We start from the raw sequence: 21039 nt of genomic DNA on the forward strand, positions 1-21039 counted from the left end.
TATACTCCACATATGGGTGAGATCAGGTTATATTTGTACTTCTGTCTGAATTATTTCACTTAGCATAATACCCTCAAGGTCTATACATGTTATCACAAATGGCAAGATTTCATCTTTCTATGGCTGAGTAATATTCCATTGTATATATACATCACCTCTTCTTTATACATTCACCCATTAATGGGCACTTAGCTTGTATCCATATCTTGGCTATTATAAATAATACTGCAGTCAGAGAAGAAAAATAAAAGGGATGCAAACTGGAAAATAAGAAGTAAAATTGTCACTGTTTGCAGATGACATGATACTATACATTGAAAATCCTAAAGATGCTAGCAGAAAACTACTAGAGCTCATTAATGCAGGATACAAAATTAGTACACAGAGATATGTTGAATTTCTGTACACTAACAAAGAAATATCAGAAAGAGAAATTAAGGAAACAGTTCCATTTACCATTGTATCAAAAAAAATACCTAGGAATAAATCTGCATAAGGAGACAAAAGACCTGTACTCTGAAAACTGTAAGAGCCTGATGAAAGAAATTGAAGATAACACAACAGATGGAAAGATATGCCATGTTCTTGCTTTGGAAGAATCAATATTGTCAAAATGACTATACTACTCAAGGCAATGTGCAGATTCAATATAATCACTGTCAAATTACCAATAGCTTTTTTTTTTTCAGGTGTACAATAAAAAAATATTAAAATTTGTATGGAAACACAAAACAGCCAGAATAGCCAAAGTAATTTTGAGAAAGAAAAGCAGAGTTGGAGGAATCAGGCTCCCTGACTATACTATAAAACTACAGTAAGAAAAACATTATGGTACTGGCATAATGACAGGCTTATAGATCAATAGAATAGGTTAGAAAGCCCAGAAGCAAACCCACACACCTATGGGTAATTAGTCTACAACAAAGGAGGCAGGAATATACAATGGAGAAAGGACAATCTCTTCAATAAATGGTGCTGGAAAAACTGGACAGACACATGTAAAAGAATTAGAACATTCTCTAACACTGTACACAAAGATAAACTCAAAATGAATTAAAGATCTAAATATAAGGCCAGATACTATATAAAACTCTTAGAGGAAAATATAGGCAGAAATCTTTGATGTAAATTGCAGCAATACCTTTTTGGATCTACCTCCTAGAGCAATGAAAATAAAAATATAAAATAAAAACAAAAAATTGGACCTAGTTAAACTCAAAAGCTTTTGTACAACAAGGGAAAACATAAACAAAATGGAAAGACAACACATAGAATGGGAGAAAATATATGCAAATGATGCAACTGACAAGGGATTAATTTCCAGAATACACAAACAGCTCATGCAGCTCAATATCAAAAAGAACAAAAAACCCAAGCGGAAAAAACAAAACAAACAAACAAACAAAAAAAAACAGGCAGAAGATCTAAATAGACTTTTCTCCATAGAAAACATACAGATGGCCAAAAAGTACATGGTAAGATGCTCAGCATTGTTAATTATAGAAATGCAAATCAAAACTATAATGAGGTATCACCTGACACCTGTCAGAATGGCCATCATCAAAAATCTGCGAACAGTAAATGCTGGAGAGGGTGTGGAGAAAAAGAAACCCTCCTACCTTGTTGGTGGAAATGCAAATTAGTGCAGCCACTATGGAAAACAATATGGAGGTTTCTTAAAAAAACTAAAAATAGAGTTGCAATATGATCTAGCAATCCCAATCCTGGGCATATATCCAGAGAAAATCATAAAAGAGACATACACTTCCATGTTCATTGCAGCACTATTTACAATAGCCAGGACATGGGAGCAACCTAAATGTCCAATAAATGATTGGGTAAAAAAGATGTAGTACATATAAACAATGAACTATTACTTGGCCATAAAATAAAAAGAAATAATGCCATTTGCAGCAACATAGATGTACCTAGGGATTATCATACTAAGTGAAGTAAGTCAGATAGAGGAAGACAAATATATGATACTGCTTATATATAGAATCTTAAAAAAAATAATACAGATGAATGTATTTACAAAATGGAAACAGACTTATAGACTTAGAAAACAAATTTATGGTTAGTAAAGGGGAAAGGTGTTAGGTAGGGATAGATTATGAGGTTGGGATTAACATATATACACTACTATATATAAAATTGATAATCAGCAGGGACCTGCTGTATAGCACAGGGAACTCTACTTAATTCTCTGTAATATGGAAAAAGAATCTGAAAAGGAATAGAATTTTATATATGTATACCTAAATAACTTTGCTATACACCACGAACTAACAACACTATAAATCAACTATATTCCAATATAAAATAAAAATTAAGGAAGTCTTCCTTTTTAAGCTTGAATATAATTCCATTCTATGTATAGTAGTCCCTCCTTATCTGCAATTTTACTTTCCTTGGTTTCAGATACCTCTGTGGTTAACCTTGGTCTGGAAACATTAAACAGAAAGTTCCAGAAATAAACAGTTCCTAAGTTTTAAGTTGTATGTAGTTATGAGTAATGAGATGAACTCTTTTGCTGTCCAGCTTTGTCCTGCTCAGTGATGTGAATCTTCCCTTTATCTAGTGTATCCCACTGTTAGTCGCTCAGTAGTCATCTGGTATATCAGGTTGACTGTCCAGGTACTGTGGTACTTGTATTCGAGTAACTCTAATTGAACCTAATAATGGTACCGAAGAGCAAGGGTATAGGTGCTAGCAATTTGGATATTCTCATACTGAGCCTAATTTATAAATTAAATTTTATCATAGATTTGAATGTATGTAAAAAAAAAAAAAAGCATGGTGTATATACTATCTGTGGTTCAGGCACCCGCTGGGGTTCTTGGAACTTACCCTCTGCGAATGGTGGGAGGAGTGCTGCATATACCACATTTTGTTTATCCATTTGTCTATTAATGGACTTCTGGATTGTTTCTGCTCATCGGTTGCAGTGAATCATGCTTCTGTGAACATGCATGTACAAATATCTCTTTGAGTCTGGTTTTACTTCTTTTGGGCACATACCTGAAAGTAGAATTTCTGGATCACATAACTTCCAGCTTCCTTTTGACTTGCCTCCCAAGCTTCAGTACTGCATTTGTTATAGCTTGCTTGGTAGTTGTTTATTGGTATGCTACTGAAATCGTAAATACAGTGTGTTTAAAATTGTTCTATATCTCTGTTTCCCACCTGCCTCCAAAATCAGATCCTCTTTCTAATTCATAGTTAGAATAGATTTCAAGACATACTGGCAGAAACCATGAGTATCTTTGACTTCTTCCTCCTCTTCTTTAGCCCTAAGAATTTGCAAAGCTATTTCAAACCTCTTCACTCTTCTCTCTGCTTCATCTACTTTACTACTCAGAGATGATTAGTGAATATTTTGGCATGATTTTTTTCCCTTGGTATAACTTTGAATAGTTTTAAATTCTTCATTTTTTAATGAAAATCATACACCCCTGTTTTCATGAAAAACTCTTTTGAACTCTCATTTTGACAACAGATTCCCTGCCAGTCTTCTTTTTCCCTTTGCTGGTAGATCCCAACAACATCAATGTTTGGACTGATTCTTCAGTGCTACCCAGCAACTCTTGTAACACTTCTTTCCTTTGGTCACAGTAAATGAGTGTGTGGGAGACTGCTAAGCAGAGATCAAGCTTCAGTCCTGAGTCAGGGTTGGAGTAGATGGGGATAATACAGGAAGTCAGTATTTTCCTTGGCATGTAAGGGACGGTTAGATTTCTCTTCCTCTGTACACTCATGTCCAAGGGAGTTGGACCATTCATTTCATCCGAGTCATCTAAGTCAAGTGTTATTGCCAAAAGAATTCAATATTGGTTTGGCCTTGCACAGTATTTTTTTTGCAGATACGTTAAATAGAAGACAATAACATTGGTTCTGTTAATTCCTCACTTTTCACTTTCTCATGCATGAGCTTCCTAAGAAGGAGAACACACAGAGCTCCACCAACTGCAGAGAATCCAATCATTATTGCCTCTGGAAAGTAGATATACAGTTCCCCAGTGAAGATCTTGCCCTTTTGGGATGTTGAGCTCTCCACGTATGCATGAGTTCAATCTCTGGAATAAGGAATACTTTGCTTCAAAACCCGTCTGTGCTGCTTGCTTGCTGTGTGGTTTTGAACAGACTTTATAACGTTTATCATGGTTTTGTGTCTGTAAAAGGGAGATGAATATAATCCCTTCCTCATAGAGTTGCTGGGGAATTGAATGAACTAATCCATGTGTATAACAGTGCCTGGTGCGTCATAGTACCAGTCTCCTGCATTGCAGGCGCATTCTTTACTGTCTGAGCCACCAAGGGAGCCCAGTCAGTACCCAAATGGGTCAGTTTTCTTAGTCACTAGGCTGTTTCATCCAGAGAAGGCGATGGCACCCCACTCCAGTACTCTTGCCCGGAAAATCCCATGGTTGGAGGAGCCTGGTAGGCTGCAGTCCATGGGGTCGCTAAGAGTCGGACACGACTGAGTGACTTCACTTTCACTTTTCACTGTCATGCATTGGAGAAGGAAATGGCAACCCGCTCCAGTGTTCTTGCCTGGAGAATCCCAGGGACGGGGAGCCTGGTGGGCTACCATCTGTGGGGTCGCACAGAGTCGGACACGACTGAAGTGACTTAGCAGCAGCAGGCTGTTTCATCAGACGATCTCATGCGTGAGTGTGAAATGAACAAAGTGAGGAGGGGCAGTACCTGGAGGCCCCCTCTCAGGTCTAAGTGGTTGCTTGTTTATATTCAGTGCTTTGAAAATTCATGGTCAAACTCTTATTTTCCCAGTGAAAAATCTCAAAAGTGTATTTTGACATGTTTTCTGTACCTGAACACCTCAAGAAAAATACCATCTTTCACTGATAAAATGAAAAGTTAGAGGCTTCCTTTGGGCCATACATGTATAACATTATGTGATTCCTATCAAATTTGAAACTGTATAAGTGCATGTTGATTCTTAGAAGGAGAAAGAAATACTGACTTTAGCATCTTATTTGGCACCTTAATTTGTGTATGGCTCTTGGATACTTCAGATTTTAATAAATGCTAGTTAATTTTATGCAAATAGCCAGTGAAAGCCTTTAATGAAAAGACTCTAAAGCTAACTAAGCTTTATAGATGTTAGCTAAATTTATGGATTAATCAGGTATAAAAGAACAGGACTTTGAAAATGAAATACTATTTTGTTGGAACCTTCCAATGAGGCTTTTAAATAGGATTAGCTTGATTTGGGCCTTTTTTGCATTTGTTGTTGCTTAAAGACTGGAGATTGTCTTTAATTTGAGAATTCATTTTCATGCCTTAAAAATATGAATAATTAGCTAAATGCTCATATGTGAGATAAAAAATGTTAAGTCCTTATTTCTTACCTTTCACTACCTTCCATACTTGAGTTTTTGCTTGACCTCATCAGAGTCTTCTTGATTTTAATGCATTGCCCCCTGCCTCTCCGCCAGAGTACTGTGTATATCTTATTGAGCTCATTTATTTAAAAAAATCATAAAATAAGAGTTGATATGTAATTTAAAGTTTTCTGGTTATGACTTAAATCCTGCAGCTCACATCATGGATTTGTCCTCTTGCATTTCATATTCTGTGCAAGAGGAACTTTTGGGCTGATTTGGTCATAGGTACACAGAGTTCTTCAGTCTCTTCAGCAAAGACACTGTATGTTTCATTAATGTAGTTGGTGTGAGTATTAAATGAACTCGGTTTCTGTAAGATTTTTCTCTTGCATTATTTTCACAGGCTCGGATAATAGCCTTTAAACAGAAATTTCTTCTTAAACAAACTTAAATAAGTTGCTTTTAAGAACCTTGACCAAATTATACTCACTAGGGAACAAAAAAAATTTTTTTTAATTTAATTTTACTTTTAAACTTTACAATATTGTATTAGTTTTGCCAAATATCGAAATGAATCCTTCACAGGTATACATATGTTCCCCATCCTGAACCCTCCTCCCTTCTCCCTCCCCATACCATCCCTCTGGGTCATCCCAGTGCACAAGCCCCAAGCATCCAGTATCGTGCATCAAACCTGGACTGGCAACTCGTTTCATACATGATATTATACATGTTTCAATGCTATTCTCCCAAATCTCCCCACCCTCTCCCTCTCCAACAGAGTCCATAAGACTGATCTATACATCAGTGTCTCTTTTGCTGTCTCGTACACAGGGTTATTGTTAGCATCTTTCTAAATTCCATATATATGCGTTAGTATACTGTATTGGTGTTTTTCTTTCTGGCTTACTTCACTCTGTATAATAGGCTCCAGTTTCATCCACCTCATTAGAACTGATTCAAATGTATTCTTTTTAATGGCTGAGTAATACTCCATTGTGTATATGTACCACAGCTTTCTTATCCATTCATTTGCTGATGGACATCTAGGTTGCTTCCATGTCCTGGCTATTATAAACAGTGCTGCGATGAACACTGGGGTACACGTGTCTCTTTCCCTTCTGGTTTCCTCAGTGTGTATGCCCAGCAGTGGGATTGCTGGATCATAAGGCAGTTCTATTTCCAGTTTTTTAAGGAATCTCCACACTGTTCTCCATAGTGGCTGTACTAGTTTGCATTCCCACCAACAGTGTAAGAGGGTTCCCTTTTCTCCACACCCTCTCCAGCATTTATTGCTTGTAGACTTGGATCACTGCCATTCTGACTGGCGTGAAATGGTACCTCATAGTGGTTTTGATTTGCATTTCTATGATAATGAGTGATGTTGAGCATCTTTTCGTGTGTTTGTTAGCCATCTGTATGTCTTCTTTGGAGAAATGTCTATTTAGTTCTTTGGCCCATTTTTTGATTGGGTCATTTATTTTTCTGGAGTTGAACTGTAGGAGTTGCTTGTATATTTTTGAGATTAGTTGTTTGTCAGTTGCTTCATTTGCTATTATTTTCTCCCATTCTGAAGGCTGCCTTTTCACCTTGCTAATAGTTTCCTTTGATGTGCAGAAGCTTTTAAGGTTAATTACGTCCCATTTGTTTATTTTTGCTTTTATTTCCAATATTCTGGGAGGTGGATCATAGAGGATCCTGCTGTGATGTATGTCAGAGAGTGTTTTGCCTATATTCTCCTCTAGGAGTTTTATAGTTTCTGGTCTTACGTTTAGATCTTTAATCCATTTTGAGTTTATTTTGTGTATGGTGTTAGAAAGTGTTCTAGTTTCATTCTTTTACAAGTGGTTGACCAGATTTCCCAGCACCACTTGTTAAAGAGATTGTCTTTAATCCATTGTATATTCTTGCCTCCTTTTTCAAAGATAAGGTGTCCATATGTGCGTGGATTTATCTCTGGGCTTTCTATTTTGTTCCATTGATCTATATTTCTGTCTTTGTGCCAGTACCATACTGTCTTGATAACTGTGGCTTTGTAGTAGAGCCTGAAGTCAGGTAGATTGATTCCTCCAGTTCCATTCTTCTTTCTCAAGATAGCTTTGGCTATTCAAGGTTTTTTGTATTTCCATACAAATTGTGAAATTATTTATTCTAGCTATTTGTTTTTCTTTTTTCTGATGTAAGTTGAAGACTGACAAATAGTGGTTAATGGTGTTTGGTTAAGAAAATTTTGTTTTAAATGTATAGATCAAAGACATACTTATTAATTGTTTCTTGTTGCCAATTTGTCAAGTCTAAATTTTAATGTAGTTCAGGCAGGAGAAAACCCAGCTTTGTCACAAAAGGTTGGCATTACAACCATGATTCTATTGTGCCTCTATTTTAATTCTTGTTAAGGAATGGATTTGATTGTACAAATCCAGCATGTTTTGTCTATTAAACACGTTAGTTCAAGAACTTCATTTGGTTTTATAAAGATACGCATCTATGACGACTGGCCAATCCAAACAAGATTTAACCAAGTGACTTCTAACCCAAGTTTTCCCATCTTCTGGCTTGCAAAACATCTGGCTTTTGGGAGGGAAACTGAATCAAAGTAATTTTTTTATTCAAGTGATTGTTGACTTCTAAGCCTTAATATAAACTTATTTTTAAGAGTTAAAATAGGTCAACATGTCCTGCACAAACATCATAGGAGATGAAACACTAAGAGTTTCTTTGATGTGTCAGAAGAATATTAGAGTTTTAATATTTTAAACTTTTAGTTAGAGTTTACATCTACCCAGGTAAATTTTATTTCTAGATCTATTATTTCTTCAATTTGTCCCTGTTAATAGGAAAGATTCTAAAGATAAATAACTATGCGTGGGTATTTGAGACAGTGTGTGGTCTTTTACTGAAGTTAAGAAATTTCAACTCTGTTGACTAGTTTGTTGTTTCATATTATGCAATAGAGGAATGCACATGTTAATTTAATCTGAAGCTTGTTTATACAATGGCTTTTATAATGTATATATAAAGACAGAGAACCAAGTTTTATGAGACCAGTATCTCTTGTCAATTCCCCACTCCACCCTACTCTAATTGGACTGACCCTTAAATTAAATAAAGGACAAAGAGGTCTGTAGTTTCACTACATGTTCTGGCTTGCCCTTAGTAAATGAGAAAATAGAAACTTAAAACAGAATCTGAATTAGAAGGTCACATATACACTTACCTTTTATGTGAATGGAAAACATTTTAAAACTGTACATATCATCTTTTTAGTCTAAATTCAGGTTGTTTTCCAAAGAGGTATAAGAATTTTAGACTTATATAAAAGGACTTCTTTATAAAACTATGCTAATGATACTTTTTGATTTGTAAAATTTAATATTCTGTATATTATCAACCAGACTTCTTTTGATGGGTAGAGGAATGGAGGTGACTTCCAAATCTTAGAGCAGAAACTTCATGTGGCCAGTTGGATATCTTTCCCCAAAACTCAGAGAAGAGGACTGGAATGGCAGTTTAAGTCTGTGAGTCATCTGCATTTAGTGGCGATGGAAGCCAAAGACGTGGGGCAGAATTTTCTGGTGGGAGAATTCAGGGTCACAGGAAGAGAAAAGGTCTGCATGTTGAGCCCCAGGTATCTCTGGATTATTAGGAGGAATAATATAAGGGAGGAAAATCTACAAAGTCTGGAAAGCCCCAGCCTGGGAGGTAAAGAGAGTGCTGGGAGCATTTTTTGTTACAAAAGCCCAGGGGGAAGCATGTTTCAAGAGGAAGGAGGAACTGTCAGATGCTTCTGATGGGTCAAGCGTGGGCTGAAAGTGGCTGTTGAACTCAGCCACTGAAGTCATGGGTGGTTTCTAGGAAGCTACGTTTGTGGAGCAACAAAAGTGGAAAGCAGATTGATGTGACTGAGGCAGGCAGGAGCAAAAGGAGGAAGAAGACCTCTGGTGTAGACATCTGTGAGGAGCTGAGCTTGGAAGGAGGGGCAGGATATCTGATAGAAGTTGGCGAGTGTTGTGGGTTAAGGGGGAACATTTTTGTGAGACAGACCTGCCTGATGTGATAAAAGCCAATGAGAAAGAAGCCTTTGAGTGGGAGAGATTCAGTAAACAAGAGAGAAAAGAAAGAGGATTTAGAGTGAAATAACAGCAGCAACAACAACTAAATATTCATTCAGTGTTTGCCAGACCCAGGGCGCTGGGCTAAAAATTAACTGTGACATGTGTTCTCATAGTATGTATCTTACATTATAATGTATATGACGTTATATAGTGGGTGCCTTTGTGTTTTCTAGATTAGAGCGGGGAAGTGTGATTTAGGGATGTTAACTAACCTGTTCAGCATCCTTCAGCTAGTAAGTGATGGACAAATTTATTAAAGGATAAACTTGGCCACTGCCCCAGTCTGCCATCCCTGACTTAAATTTAGGTGTTTTGTGCTGCATTTGGAGAGCTGCTTAAAGAATCTTTAAATTATATTTTAAAAAAGAGCATTTCGAAACTCTGAAGTTCTAATGACTGTATTGGGACAACAATTTTGATAAGTGACCTGCGTCAAAGAAACCAACCAAACAAACTGTTGTTTATCTACTAGGAAAGCTTAACTTTGTGAATATATATAAAACATTATGCCCCCAAATATAGGCTTTGTGAACCAAAATGGATTTTTGCAAAGAACTCTCAAAGCAAGTGGGAGAGGCGGAAATTCAGTCTAGGAGAGTTTTTTTTTTTTTTTTTTTTTTTTTAACACTTCAAGAAGGACACAAAAAGGACAGTGGGTTGAGGTAGCAACAAGGGAAAGTCAAGTAAGTGATGATGGAAAACCTCCTCTAGACAGCTTCCCTGTAGATTCCCTATAGATTCAGACAAGCTAAATTTCCTGAAATAATACTAATTCTGTCCTCTTGCTTTTCATAGGACATAATGACTACATGTGTCCGGCCACCAACCAGTGCACGATTGATAAAAACAGGAGGAAGAGCTGTCAGGCCTGCCGGCTACGCAAGTGCTATGAAGTGGGCATGATGAAAGGCGGTAGGTACCTTGGACCCAGGGCACCCACCTTCCCACCTGCCATGATGTCCTTGTCCATCACCCACTGCTGGCTGTTTCCATTCTGGTAACTGTGGGAATGGAGTGATTTCTCTTCTAATTAATTTTTTTCCTATTCGTATTTTTCTTTGCAATGAAAGTATTTTATAACACATTTCCTTAAAAAAATTAGAAATGTGAGCATGCCATTTTGTGTTTCATATTTTTAATATACATAATGATGCTTAAAATCAAGATGTGTGGGAGGTGGTGGTGGAAGAAAAGGAAAACTGCTCAATGAGTTTTTCTAGGAATATTTTTCAGTTACTGTTTTAGATTGTTAATGCTAGATCATGATATCTGGGAAGACACCTTCACTTCACTGAGACTTGTATATGTAAAAGCTAAAGAGCTAATTTATAATCTTTCAATCCCTTCATATTCCGTAGGGAATTTGAATTTCAATTGATGGGCAGCTTTCTCCTTTAGAAGTTGAGTTAGCCAGCTGCTCCCATGATCTCAGTGTCTAGCGTGGTGCTGGGGACGATGCAGTGATTTCCAAGCACTAACCATCACTAGGTGGCTGGGACTTGTGCTCGTGTGTTTGTGTCTCTCTGGCTGTGAGTATGTATATGTATGGCTTTCTGTCTCTTCATGTATGCAGTCTTCCAGTTTTCTTGTACAGGAATCCAGTGTCTTGTTCTGGGGGTATTAGGTGCTCCATAAATAGGGTTTCCTCATTGATTTCCTTGTATTCTTTGGAATCTACTTTTGAAGGGTACTTTTAGTCTTGAATAGCCTTCAGAACACCAGGAGAGAACAAAGAGGAAATGTGTAAATAAAAGAATGGGCGCAGCCAGTGTTTTAGGGTAATATAAGGCTTCGTAGGTGGCACTGGTGGTAAAGAGCCCGCCTGCCAATACAGGAGATGAAAGAGACATGGCTTCGATCCCTGGGTGGGGAAGATCCCCTGAAGGAGGAAATGGCAACCCACTCCAGTATTCTTACCTGGAGAATCCCATGGACAGAGGAGCCTGGCGGGCTACAGTCCATGGGGTCTTAGAGTCGGACATGACTGAGCGACTTAGCACAGCATGCGCAAAGAGAGACAGACCTATGATGGTGCTGCCTGCTGAGCATAATGGGGAAAAGCTTTCTGGAGAGGAGGCTTGAGATTAGTTAAGGAGAGCAAAGTTGCCATGACAAAGATTAGTGATTGTGTAAATAGAGGGCAGCTAACCTTTAACTCATTAATACTTGGACAAAGTGGGAGGCAGAGGAAAAACCAGCAATCATGCTTGATGATTATATAATTGAGCTTATAGGCAAAGATTCCTTAGTCAGTGGTCATAAATAAACCTACTGGGTTGAGATTTTTTTTTTTTTTTTGGGGGTTGAGATTTTTGAATACAACATTTGGAATAAATTCTCTTGATGAACAGATGAAATGTTGAATTTACACATTGTGTGAGCTATGACTATATGTCTTGAGAGTCTGAAAAAGCAACTTTAATTCAAAGGGTAATTAATTCCAAGAATTTAACAGTCACATTCAGAAAATGACACTTTGAGTCATAAAGGGATTAAATATTTAAGGAATTCATCTTTCTTTGTATTGTTGGAGAATTAGTCAGGCTTAATTAAACTCACAAAAAGCTTCTTAAAGTAACTTGATAAGTGACAGGAATATAACAGCTACATGTAAAAAGTTTAATTTGAAAGAGTGAGTCCAAGTTTGATATTCTTCTTTGGCAATTACAGGTAGATTAAGCCCAGCCTCTTAAATTCTCTCTAAAAGCTGGAATAATCAACTTGTAAATAGGTCCAAGACATTTTTTTTTCCTTTGAGGGTACCCATACATTGACCCCACTTCATAGAAACAATTCTGTTTTCCTAATTAACATCCAGATACAGTCTGACTGAATAAATATTAATTATTCATACTCATTTTTAATCTAACAAAAAATTTAACATGCAAAGACATAATAAAAATCTCCCCACTGTTTCCAAATGGGACTTTGGATAATTATTGCACATAGCCAATCTAAGTGCATATGCATATTCTTGTACATGTATATTTATGGCTGCAAAATATATACCTGTGTTAGTCTGCTACTATATTAGTTTTCTGAGCCTGCTATAACAAAATCTATAGACTGGTGGCTTAAACGTAGAAATTGATATCTCATGGCTCTGAAGACTGGAAGTCTAAGATGAAGCTGTTGGGAGGTTCAGTTTCACCCTAGACCTTTCCCCTTAGTTGAAGATGGTCCCCTTCTCTTTCTGCCTTCTCTGCGTGTGTATCCCTGGGGGGGGTGTGTGTGTGTGTATTTTCTCTTCTTTGAAGGACACCAGTCATGTTGGATTAGGACCCCATCCTTAGGGCCTCTTTTAACCTTTATTACATCTTTAAAGAGCCTATATCCAAATTTAGTACTGTTTTGAAGTACTAGGGTTAAGGCTTCAATTTGATTTTTTTGAGGACACACAATTCAGTCCATAACAATTTCCCATAAGATTCCTTAGCAGTTGTTAGTAGCCATCTGCATAAAATGAAAACATGTGTCTTTCTGGTGGTTTATCCACGTGTATAAGTTTTATGGCAAGCTTTAAAATTGTAAAACTATAGGCTGTGAGAACATCTCATTTTAATTATGTGTATAGTGCTTGCCATAAAGCAATGTAATTTATATTACATTTAAATTATGGGATAGCACACATAACCTTATAACACCTTATGTAACAACTCCCCAAATCCCACCCAATAAAGACTTAATTTACAGCTGAAAGTACAGTTATAACCAACTATAAAATCAGAAATTACTTGTAAAGAACAGCTGTGACTAAATAAATCTTTACAATGTTTTCCTACCGGTTTCACAAGAATCCAGTTTCTGAACCAGGCTAGAGACCACTTATAATATTGAATCTTAACATATGAAACAAAATGTTTCATTTCAGATAAAAGAGAGAGAACCACAAACTTACCCCTTACTTTTAGAGCAAGGCTGAATGTGTTTATTAAAGTATTCTAGAGATCCAAAAGAGTGCATGGTTTATCTACACAAAGAAATTATTTTAATCTCTTATGATACCTGCTGTACCCTGAAAATCCCAACATCATTGTTAGATTTGGTCCTGAGGCAAATTGGTTCAGTCGGATGCAGGATTTAAGACATGCTTTAGGGGATGCTCTTGCCCATCTTAGTACCAGTGCTGGTTTCCTCATTTTCCTGCCTAGCTTGCATTTTCCTTTTCATCTGTCTCCCTCCTCTTCAACCTTAAGTGGCAGATTAAACGTCTGTTCTTTAGGGAGAGCCTCTCTGTTGCCTTGGGCTTCCCTTGTGGCTCAGCTGGTAAAGAATCTGCCCTCAATGCAGGAGACCTGGATTCGATCCCTGGGTTGGGAAGACCCCCTGGAGTAGGGAAAGGCCACCCACTCCAGTATTCTGGCCTGGAGAATTCCATGGACTGTATAGTCCATGGGGTGGCAAAGAGCTGGACACAACTGAGCAACTTTCACTTTCTTTTTTTCCGCTGGTGCCTCACTCTACATTAGCCCCTTGTGTTCTCCCTCTCATAGCAGACACCTCTTCCCTGAATTCTCATTACTGTTATTGTTCATTGTTCAACATCTGTCCATGAACTCCACAGTGGTGAGGGCTCCTCTCTCTGTCCTGTTTACTGATCTAGCACTAAACAAGCCACAAAGTGAGTGTTCAAGAATTTCCTTCCCCATGAGTTAATGGCATAGTTCATTTAAATAGTTATTAGTTTAGGACTGCTTAGGGGTGAGCTACTACAGAGAGTGTAAAGATGAGTAAACACCCAGTCCCTTACATCAGTATCCTCACTGTACAAAGAGGATGTTTGCTCATCAAGTGACAACTAAAAGTCCTTAGGACAAGTTAAAGACCAGGATGGAAGATAGGATGAGAATGGAAGACCATTGGTCAGTGGAAGCTCAGAGCTTTGGCCAGTCACTACTGGGTTTAGTTCAACCCAGAGTGTTACTCAGACCATCTGACTTCCAAAGTGAATATTATTATCCAAGAACATGGAATTTCTATCTTGGGTTAATGAAAGGGGAAAACTTCAGAGATGGAATTCTTGGTCCAAATACTGGCTTCTCCTCAGACTTGCTGAGCAATCCTGTTACAGTCATTTTTATTGAGTTTCATTATCCTCAGATGTAAAATAAAAATAAACAATTTGTACTTAACAAGTTTCTTGTAAAGATCACAATTTATGTGAAGTATTTATTAAAGTACCACACAAGTGTTAGTGGTTACAGGCAGCCCTCGGAGACTCTGCAGGCTTGGTTCCAGACCACTACGATGAGGTAAATATCACAATAAAGCGAATCACAGAAAAAAATTTTTTTTGGTTTCCCAGTGCATGTAAAAGACATGTCTACACTACACTGTACTCTATTTTGTCTAAAATAATGTGCATACCTAGTTAAGAAATGTTTGTTGTTGTCTGGTTACTAAGTTGGAGAAGGCAATGGCACCCCACTCCAGTACTCTTGCCTGGAAAATCCCATGGACGGAGGAGCCTGGTGGGCTGCAGTCCATGGGGTCGCTAAGAGTCGGACATGACTGAGCGAGTTCACTTTTCACTTTCATGCACTGGAGAAGGAAATGGCAACCCACTCCAGTGTTCTTGCCTGGAGAATCCCAGGGACAGTGGAGCCTGGTGGGCTGCCATCTGTGGGGTCGCACAGAGTCGGGCACAACTGAAGCGACTTAGCAGCAGCAGCAGTTACTAAGTTGCGTCTGACTCTTCTGCAACCCCATAGACTGTAGCCTGTCAGGCATCTTCATCCTTGGGATTTCCCAGGCAGGAATACTGGAGTGGGTTGCCATTTCTTTGTCCAGGGGATCTTCCTGACCAAGATGTCTACTCCATGTCTCCTGCACTGCGGGCAGATTCTTTACCCACTGAGTCACCTGGAAAGCCCAATTAAGAAATACATTAGTGCTAAGAAGAAAAAAACAAAAACAAAAACAAAGCTAACCATCCACTGAGCCTTTCAGTTCAGTTCAGTTCAGTCACTCAGTCATGTCTGACTCTTTGTGACCCCATGGACTGCAGCACGCCAGGCTTCCGTGTCCATCACCAATTCCCGGAGCTTGCTCAAACTCATGTCCATCGAGTTGCTGATGCTATCCAACTGTTTCATCCTCTGTCATTTCCTTCTCCTGCCTTCAGTCTTTCCCAGCTCAGGGTCTTTTCCGATGAGTCATTTCTTCGCATCAGGTGGCCAAAGTATTGGAGCTGCAGCTTCAGCATCAGTCCTGCCAATGAATATTCAGGACTGATTTCCTTTAGGATAGACTGGTTGGATCTGGTGGTCCAAGGGACTCTCAGGAGTCTTCTCCAAGACCACAGTTCAAAAGCATCAATTCTTCAGCGCTCAACTTTCTTCATGGTCCAACTCTCACATCCATATATGACTATTAGAAAAACCATGGCTTTGACTAGATGGACCTTTGTTGGCAAAGTAATGTCTCTGTTTTTTAATGCTGTCTAGGTTGGTCGTAGCTTTTCTTCCAAGGAGCAAGCATCTTTTAATTTCATGGCTGCAATCACCATCTTCAGTGATTTTGGAGCCCCCCCCCCAAAAAAAAATCTCTCACTGTGTCCATTGTTTCCCCATCTATTTGCCATGAAGTGATGGGACCAGATGCCATGATCTTAGTTTTCTGAATGTTGAGTTTTAAGCCAACTTTTTCACTCTCCTCTTTCACTTTCATCAAGAGGCTTTTTAGTTCCTCTTCACTTTCTGCCATAAGGGTGGTGTCATCTGCATATCTGAGGTTATTGATATTTCTCCCAGTAATCTTAATTCCAGTTTGTGCTTCATCCAGCCCAGCATTTCATATGATGTACTCTGTATGTAAGTTAAATAAGCAAGGTGACAATATACAGCCTTGAACTACTCCTTTCCTAAATGGGGACCAGTCTGTTGTTCCATGTCCGGTTCTAACTGTTGCTTCTTGACCTGCATACATATTTCTCAGGAGGCTGGTTGGTGGTCTGGTATTTCCATCTCTTTCAGAATTTTCCACAGTTTGTTGTGCTCCACACAGTCAAAGGCTTTGGCATAGTCAATAAAGCAGAAGTAGATGTTTTTCTAGAACTCTCTTGCTTTTTTATTATCCAGTGGATGTTGGCAATTTGACCTGAGTCTTTAGTGAGCCATAAAAGTAACATCGCAGATCATTGATTACAGTTCACCATGATGAATATAATATTAAAGAAAAAACTTGAAATATTGTGAAAATTACTAAAAAGGAACACAGAGACAGAAAGTGAGTAAATACTGTTGAAAAAATGGCACTAATAGACTTGCTTTTGTTGCCACAAGTCTTTAACTTGTGAAAAATACAGTATCTTCAAAGTATAGCAAGATGAAGTATGCCTGTGTATCTTCCATCCTAAAAATAATCCCTATCACGGATGTGTTTTTTTGGGGGGGGGTGGGTGGCGAGGAAGAGAATGGCAATTTTATCACTAGTACTAGGTATAAATATCTAATTCTTTTGTAGAAAGTAGAACCCTGGCTAAGCTACATCTGCTTTTTCTTTTTGACTTTTTGGTGTCATATGCTGAGTATATCTTCATGAGTGGGATTTGTTTTTTTTTTATCATTTTATGATACCATAGATTTACACAAACTGGCTAAAATTCCTCACATAGACTCAGAAGTGTGTTGGTGTAAGGGTTTTCATTTTTCAGATGAGGAAATTGGCATCCGAAATTAATTGATGTGCAAGACTCATGCACTGCCCATCCTGGTTGTACTTCCTTTTTACATATTAAGAAGAAATTAAAGATGAAGTGATAATTGTCACTAACTGTTTACTTTGGTGACAATGTTGCAGTTTAATTTCGAGAAATACTCCCAAACAATAAATAAATTTAACTAACAGTACAGTCTTAAAGTGAGGAAATAAGATACTAATAATATTGATGGAGAAATGTATGTTATGTGTTTCAGATAACTGAGATGCCGAATGAAGAGCTGGAAAATAAAATGTTTCCTGTTTTTCTGAGCTTAATAATTATAGTTCTGAGTAACTATAATTAGTTTCATTGATAGGATGGGCTTCCAGTCCAGAAAATTAGGTTTCTTTTGATCCTACACTGGCTATTTTTCTTTACCAAAATAGTCAAGTGTTTATTAAAGTTAATGACCAGAGAACCAAATCACTGAATTAAAAATGTAAATGTGAATTTCTCCCTAGGGATAGTCCAACAATTCTTGTGAGAACTGTAGCTGCATGTGAATCCAAGCTTTTTCAGAAGGCAGGGTTGAGAATTCATGTTTAGGAATTGATTTAAGAAAAATGTTAAGGGAAAGCTAATTGCTCTTGACTAAGGAGATTCTGGTTGTTTTAAGAAGCAACTTAGATATTTATGATATTAAAAATATATTTTACTATTTTATATTATGAATAATTAATTCAAGCAAAACTTCTTCCTTATTATCATTTTTCGTTTTCAAACAAAGACATACACTGAATCACATATAGGACCTTCAGTTAAGTTCAGTTCACTCACTTAGTCATGTCTGACTCTTTGTGACCCCATGAATCACAGCATGCCAGGCCTCCCTGTCCATCACCAACTCCCAGAGTTCACTCAAACTCATGTCCATCAAGTCAGTGATGCCATCCAACCATCTCATCCTCTGTCATCCCCTTCTCCTCCTGCCCCCAATCCCTCCCAGCATCAGGGTCTTTTCCAATGAGTCAGTTCTTCACATCAGGTGGCCAAAGTACTGGAGTTTCAGCTTCAGCATCAGTCCTTCCAGTGAACACCCAGGGCTGATCTCCTTTGGGATGGACTGGTTGGATCTCCTTGCAGTCCAAGGGACTCTCAAGAGTCTTCTCCAACACCACAGTTTAAAAGCATCAGTTCTTTGGCGCTCAGCTTTCTTCACAGTCTAACTCTCACATCCATAACATGACCATTGGAAAAACCATAGCCTTGACTAGATGGACCTTTGTTGGCAAAGTAATGTCTCTGCTTTTCAATATGCTATCTAGGATGGTCATAACTTTCCTTCCAAGGAGTAAGTGTCTTTTAATTTCGTGGCTGCAGTCACCATCTGCAGTGATTTTAGAGCTCCCAGAAATAAAGTCTGACACTGTTTACCCATCTATTTCCCATGAAGTGATGGGACCAGATGCCATGATCTTAGTTTTCTGAATGTTGAGCTTTAAGCCAACTTTTTCACTCTCCTCTTTCACTTTCATCAAGAGGCTTTTTAGTTCCTTTTCACTTTCTGCCATAAGGGTGGTGTCATCTGCATATCTAAAGTTATTGATATTTCTCCCAGCAATCTTGATTCCAGCTTGTGGTTCTTCCAGCCCAGCGTTTCTCATGATGTACTCTGCATATAAGTTAAATAAGCAGGGTGACAATGTACAGCCTCGACGGACTCCTTTTCCTATTTGGAACCAGTCTGTTGTTCCATGTCCAGTTCTAACTGATGCTTCCTGACCTGCATACAGTTTTCTCAAGAGGCAGGTCAGGTGGTCTGGTATTCCCATCTCTTCCAGAATTTTCCACAGTTTATTGTGATCCACACAGTCAAAGGCTTTGGCATAGTTAATAAAGCAGAAATAGATGTTTTTCTGGAACTCTCTTGCTTTTCCCATGATCCAGCGGATGTTGGCAATTTGATCTCTGGTTCCTCTGCCTTTTCTAAAACCAGCTTGAACATCTGGAAGTTCACAGTACACGTACTGCTGAAGCCTGGCTTAGAGATGAATAAATTCAGGTGAATGAAACAATATAGCAGGCAGCCCAGGGTGTCCATCCTTCAGATCTTTTAATGTGCTGAGCAACTTTCTTAAAAATTTGGCAGAATATGATGGGATCATCTCATTTCAAAGACTGTTTCCTTACTTATTAGTGATTTCTTCCATCAGAGTTACCAATGACTTTCAATTTGTTAAATCCAGCAGTCAATTCTTAGTCCTCCGCTTGATAGATTAGCAGCATTGGACACAGTAGTTAATTTTCTCCTTAATGTGCTGATTGTACTTACCTCTCAGGACAATGTACTTCCCCCCCCCCCCCACCTGATTTGTCTCTTTCTCTAGATCTTCTCTGAGTGTTTCTCATCTTCTTTCCTGATTCTCAATGTTGGAGTGGCCCAGGATTCAGTCCAGGGAACACTTCTGTTCTCTGTTCGTTCTCACTCCATTTTGGTATTCCCTAGTCCCATGGCTCTAAATACCATGTATATGCTGATGACTGCCCAGTTTATGGGCTTCCCAGGTGGTGCTAGTGGTAAAGAATCTGCCTGACAATTCAGGAGATGTAAAAGACGTAAGTTAGATCCCTGGGTTGGGAAGATTCCCTGGAGGTGGGGATGGCCACCCGCTCCAGTATTCTTGCCTGGAGAATCCCATGGCGAGAGGAGCCTGAAGGGTTTCAGGCCATAGGTCGAAGAGTCAGACACGACTGAAGAGACTCAGCATGCACACGTGTCCAGTTTATACCTTTAGCTCAGACTTTCTCCCAAGTTTATGACTTCTATATACGGTTTCTAATGTGTGTTCCTCACTTGGGTGTCTAATAAATATCTCAAACTCAATTTGTTCAAACCCGAATTTCTTGTCTTTATCCTCCAATGTACTTTATCTGTGATCCTTCTCATCTTAGCTGATAATTTCATCTTTTGAATTGATCAGACCCCCCAAACTGAATTATCCTCAACTCTTTTCTTTCTCCCATACCTCACATTCGGAAAGTTCTGGTGGCTCTGCCTTCAAATATTTTCGGACTCTGACCACTTCTCCCCACCTTTATCGTTGCCACTCTGGTCTGAAATAACATCATGTTTCTCCCACTTTATTGCTGAAGTCCTACTTGATTTTTTCCTTGCTTCCCTGTAGTCTCCCCCCCTCCCCCACTAAAGATATGTTAAAAATGGAAAATAATCCAAGCACTTCTCAGAACCTTGCATTGCTTCCCAGTTCACTCAGCTGATGTCATTACAGAGGCCAGAAGACCCCGTCTCCTCCCTCTTCTTACTTCTTTCACCTTTTTTCCTATTACTCTCTATCCTGCTTCCTCCACTCCAACTTGTGGACATTCTTAAATGCCAGGTGCACTTCTGTCTTGAAGCATTTACTCTAATTTTTCCTTCTCCCTGGAATGCCATGCCCCCAAATGTTTGTGCACCTAACTCTAACCTCTCTCAAATTCTGCTGCATTATCAATTTATCAGTGAGATTTATCCTGCCCATTGTATTGATAGTTTGTTTCATCCACACATCCTGCAGTTCTCTCAGTTTTCCCACGTCCCCATCCTGCATTTCCACCTTTTAATACATCACATAATTAATTTCAGATGATTTATTATTTGATATCTGTCTCTATAAAACAGGCTCCAGATGGGAGCTTACAAACAAATCAAACATGCTTGTTTGTTCACTGATGACATTTCAAACACTTAGGTCAGTGCCTGCATCTAATAGACAATCAAGAAATAGTTGTAGCATACACGACTTATTAGAGTGAACGAGCACAACTGAAAGTGCATTGTTAAGTGTTGAGCTGTGAATAGGTTGAGTGTTAGGAGTCCTGTTTTTCTAATTAAGAACATATGCTTGGAAATTAAAACCTGTATAGGAGTTAGCTT

The 21039-nt window shown here is 38.5% G+C and overlaps 1 protein-coding gene across 4 annotated transcripts in view; it reads left to right on the forward strand.

The window, feature by feature from the left end:
- Positions 1 to 21039, forward strand: part of ESR1 (estrogen receptor 1) — a 407047-nt gene that overhangs the window by 183553 nt on the left and 202455 nt on the right. For all 4 annotated transcript variants that reach the window (XM_061428337.1, XM_061428335.1, XM_061428336.1 and 1 more), the window contains one exon: positions 10259 to 10375. In XM_061428337.1, coding sequence (XP_061284321.1) covers positions 10259 to 10375 — 117 coding nt within the window. The remainder of the gene's footprint in view (positions 1 to 10258; positions 10376 to 21039) is intronic.

This window comes from Bos javanicus, chromosome 9, assembly GCF_032452875.1.
Source record: "Bos javanicus breed banteng chromosome 9, ARS-OSU_banteng_1.0, whole genome shotgun sequence".
Lineage (NCBI taxonomy): Eukaryota > Metazoa > Chordata > Mammalia > Artiodactyla > Bovidae > Bos > Bos javanicus.